This window comes from Arachis hypogaea, chromosome 17 (genome assembly GCF_003086295.3).
Source record: "Arachis hypogaea cultivar Tifrunner chromosome 17, arahy.Tifrunner.gnm2.J5K5, whole genome shotgun sequence".
Taxonomy (NCBI): Eukaryota; Viridiplantae; Streptophyta; class Magnoliopsida; order Fabales; family Fabaceae; genus Arachis; species Arachis hypogaea.
The window spans coordinates 18503558-18506785 of NC_092052.1; the positions used below are offsets into that span (position 1 = coordinate 18503558).

A 3228-nucleotide genomic window follows, 5' to 3' on the forward strand; every position below is an offset into this window, starting at 1 on the left:
ATTAGTGTATTTATTAATAATGAGTTACAAAACCAAACAAGTTACATTATAACAATCATATAAATATATAGTTGTCATTTTTTATTTGATTAGGAATTATATTTTGTATGTTATATGTTATTTATTCTATTTAAAATTATAATTCATATAGTTAACGATTTTATTTCAACATGACACATGTTATGATTCCAGGATCGAATTAATATCGGTATTACCCATGTGATTCTATCTTTAAAAAAAGAAAACTTACACTTATTTTGATCTTAAATTAAGTCAAGGCAATAAGGCATATTTTTCTATTGGTGAATAAGATAGAATTTGCGTCTGATCTTGATCAAAACATGACAGCACACCAAATATTTACATTGTTGAAGTTCAAAGAAAAAAAAAATTTTAATATTGCTTTTCTGATCTCCACGTCTTAATTTTCTTTACAAAAATATAAAATTTGTTACTCTCCCGGTCTCACCAAATCCGAATTTGTCGTCTTGCTCCAAAAGCTGGTTCTCTACTATGTATACTTATCCAATCCAGTCACAGCCATACTATCTTCAAACACCTCCAATCCAATCACAACCTTACTGTCTTGAAACACCTCATCCCTCATACTTTTCCTATTTCAAGTGATCACGCAACTTCACTATAGCTTCCTTTTCAGTTTTACCACAACTAAAAAAAAAAAAGGAGAGAGAGAGAGTAGCAACTGAAAAAATGGAACAACTGAAGCCAAGTGCTGCAAACTCTTCACCTCTCACTCCACTAGGTTTCTTGGACAGAGCAGCAACTGTTTACGGTGACATACCTTCCGTTATCTATGACGGCGTTACCTTCACCTGGTCCGACACTCGCCGTCGCTGCCTCCAGCTGGCCTCTGCTCTCTCCTCCCTAGGAATCCGCCGCGGCGACGTGGTCTCCGTCGTCGCACCAAACATACCCGCCATGTACGAGCTCCACTTTGCAGTCCCCTTCGCCGGCGCTATCCTCAACAACATCAACACACGCCTCGATGCCAGAACCATCTCCGTCATCCTCCGTCACGCGGAGTCCAAGCTCGTCTTTGTGGACACAGCCTCACGTGATGTTGTCCTCGAAGCTCTCTCTTTGTTCCCCGAAAATAATCCCCGTCGTCCGATCCTCATCTTTATAGCGGACGATGCGGTCGAGCGACTAACTCCATCATCAACCGTTCATTTCAAAGACTCGTATGAAGGTTTAATCTCCAAGGGCGATCCGAATTTTAAATGGTTATATCCTAACAGCGAGTGGGACCCGATGATACTTAACTACACCTCCGGAACGACGTCGTCTCCTAAAGGCGTAGTTCACTGCCACAGAGGAACCTTTGTTATGACCGTTGATTCGTTGATAGATTGGGCGGTTCCGAAACAACCCGTTTATCTCTGGACTCTACCGATGTTCCACGCTAACGGATGGAGCTTCCCGTGGGGGATGGCCGCCGTTGGAGGAACGAATATCTGCGTCCGCAAATTCGACGCGCGGATCGTGTTCTCCCTCATCACGCGCCACCGCGTGACTCACATGTGTGGCGCGCCGGTGGTGCTGAACATGCTCACAAACGCTCCCGACAACAAGCCGTTGGAGAATCCCGTTCACATCCTCACCGCCGGAGCGCCGCCTCCCTCGGCGGTGCTCCACCGCACCGAGTCTTTAGGATTCATAGTCAGCCACGGGTACGGCCTGACCGAGACTGGAGGACTTGTCGTGTCGTGCGCGTGGAAGAGGAAGTGGAACCATTTCCCGGCAGCGGAGAGGGCGAGGTTGAAGTCGCGTCAGGGAGTAAGAACATGCCTACTGACGGAAATGGACGTGGTGACACACGCGGGAGAGAGCGTGAAGCGTGACGGGGTAACGCTGGGTGAGGTAGTTATGCGCGGAAGCTGTGTGATGCTTGGATACCTTAAAGATCCCGAAGGAACAAGAAAATGTTTCAAAAATGGTTATTTCTACACCGGCGATGTTGGTGTGATGCATGAAGACGGTTACTTGGAGATAAAGGATAGGTCAAAGGACGTTATAATTAGCGGCGGCGAGAACTTGAGCAGCGTCGAGGTGGAATCGGTGCTTTATATGCACCCGGCGGTGAATGAGGCGGCGGTGGTGGCGAGGCCGGACGAGTACTGGGGGGAGACGCCGTGCGCGTTCGTGAGCGTGAAGGAGGGGAAGGCGGTGACGGAGAAGGAGATAATTGAGCATTGCAGGAAGAACATGCCAAAGTATATGGTTCCCAAAACGGTTGCGTTTAGGGAGGAGCTTCCAAAGACTTCCACCGGAAAGATTCAAAAGTTTGTTCTGAGACAAATTGCTCAAGAAATGGGTCCCATCAGACACAGCAAAATGTGAATACATTGCACTCTGTTGAGTCTTAGCATGGAATTTTGTAACAACAAATATGGAAAGGAGAAATAAATGGAGGGTATTTTACTTTACTACCAATTTAATTTTAATGTGAATTTAATATTTATATTTAATTATATAATATTATATTATAAAAAAATTAATTTTTATATTAATTATATAAAGAGTTATTTAAAAGAATGAAATTAAACTCACTTTTACTAAAAGTTTGCACTATGCCACTATCAACTATCAATTAGTAAAAAAATAATTGGAAAGAAGTTAGTAAAAAATTATACTATTTTTATATATGTCTTTTTTAGTTTTTCATGGTCAAGCCAATATATACAAAAGTACGATTTTTTATTTTAATAAATAAAATAAATGTAATATTTATCGAAATAAATATTTTTACTAGAATTTATGGATTTAAATTTTTTTGTTATATCTCGTTTATAGTGTAAATAATATGATTTTTTACATATCTCGTTTACAGTAAAAAAATTTTGAAAATAATAAAAAATATTAATAATATCAATAATCTAAACTTTGGCATGCAATTACTACATAAAAAAGTTAGTAAAAGAAATTAAAATGGATATGTTTGATCAACTAATACTAAAAAAGAGAGATTATTTAATGAGAAGCAATAATATTAGTCACTATGATATTGGTCATTATGATAAATGGTTATCTCTCACATTATTTTCGCTGTCCATGTGAGAGATAACCGTTTCAATTCTCTCCCTACTATCTGATTAATCTCTCCTAATAACTTGCAAACGGTTATTTTTATTTTTCAAATTTAAATCAATTCAATTGGATCATAATTTAAACTAAAATTTTTTATTTACTCTTTTTTATTACTAATTG

At 39.6% G+C, this 3228-nt stretch overlaps 1 protein-coding gene across 1 annotated transcript; it reads left to right on the plus strand.

The window, feature by feature from the left end:
* The first annotated feature begins 256 nt into the window (after positions 1-256).
* On the plus strand, positions 257-2454 carry LOC112764070 (2-methylpropanoate--CoA ligase CCL4). The gene has a single exon (XM_025809595.3). It carries the CDS (start codon positions 712-714, stop codon positions 2359-2361), a length of 1650 nt encoding a protein of 549 aa, XP_025665380.1. The 5' UTR covers positions 257-711; the 3' UTR covers positions 2362-2454.
* The last annotated feature ends 774 nt before the right edge of the window (positions 2455-3228 follow it).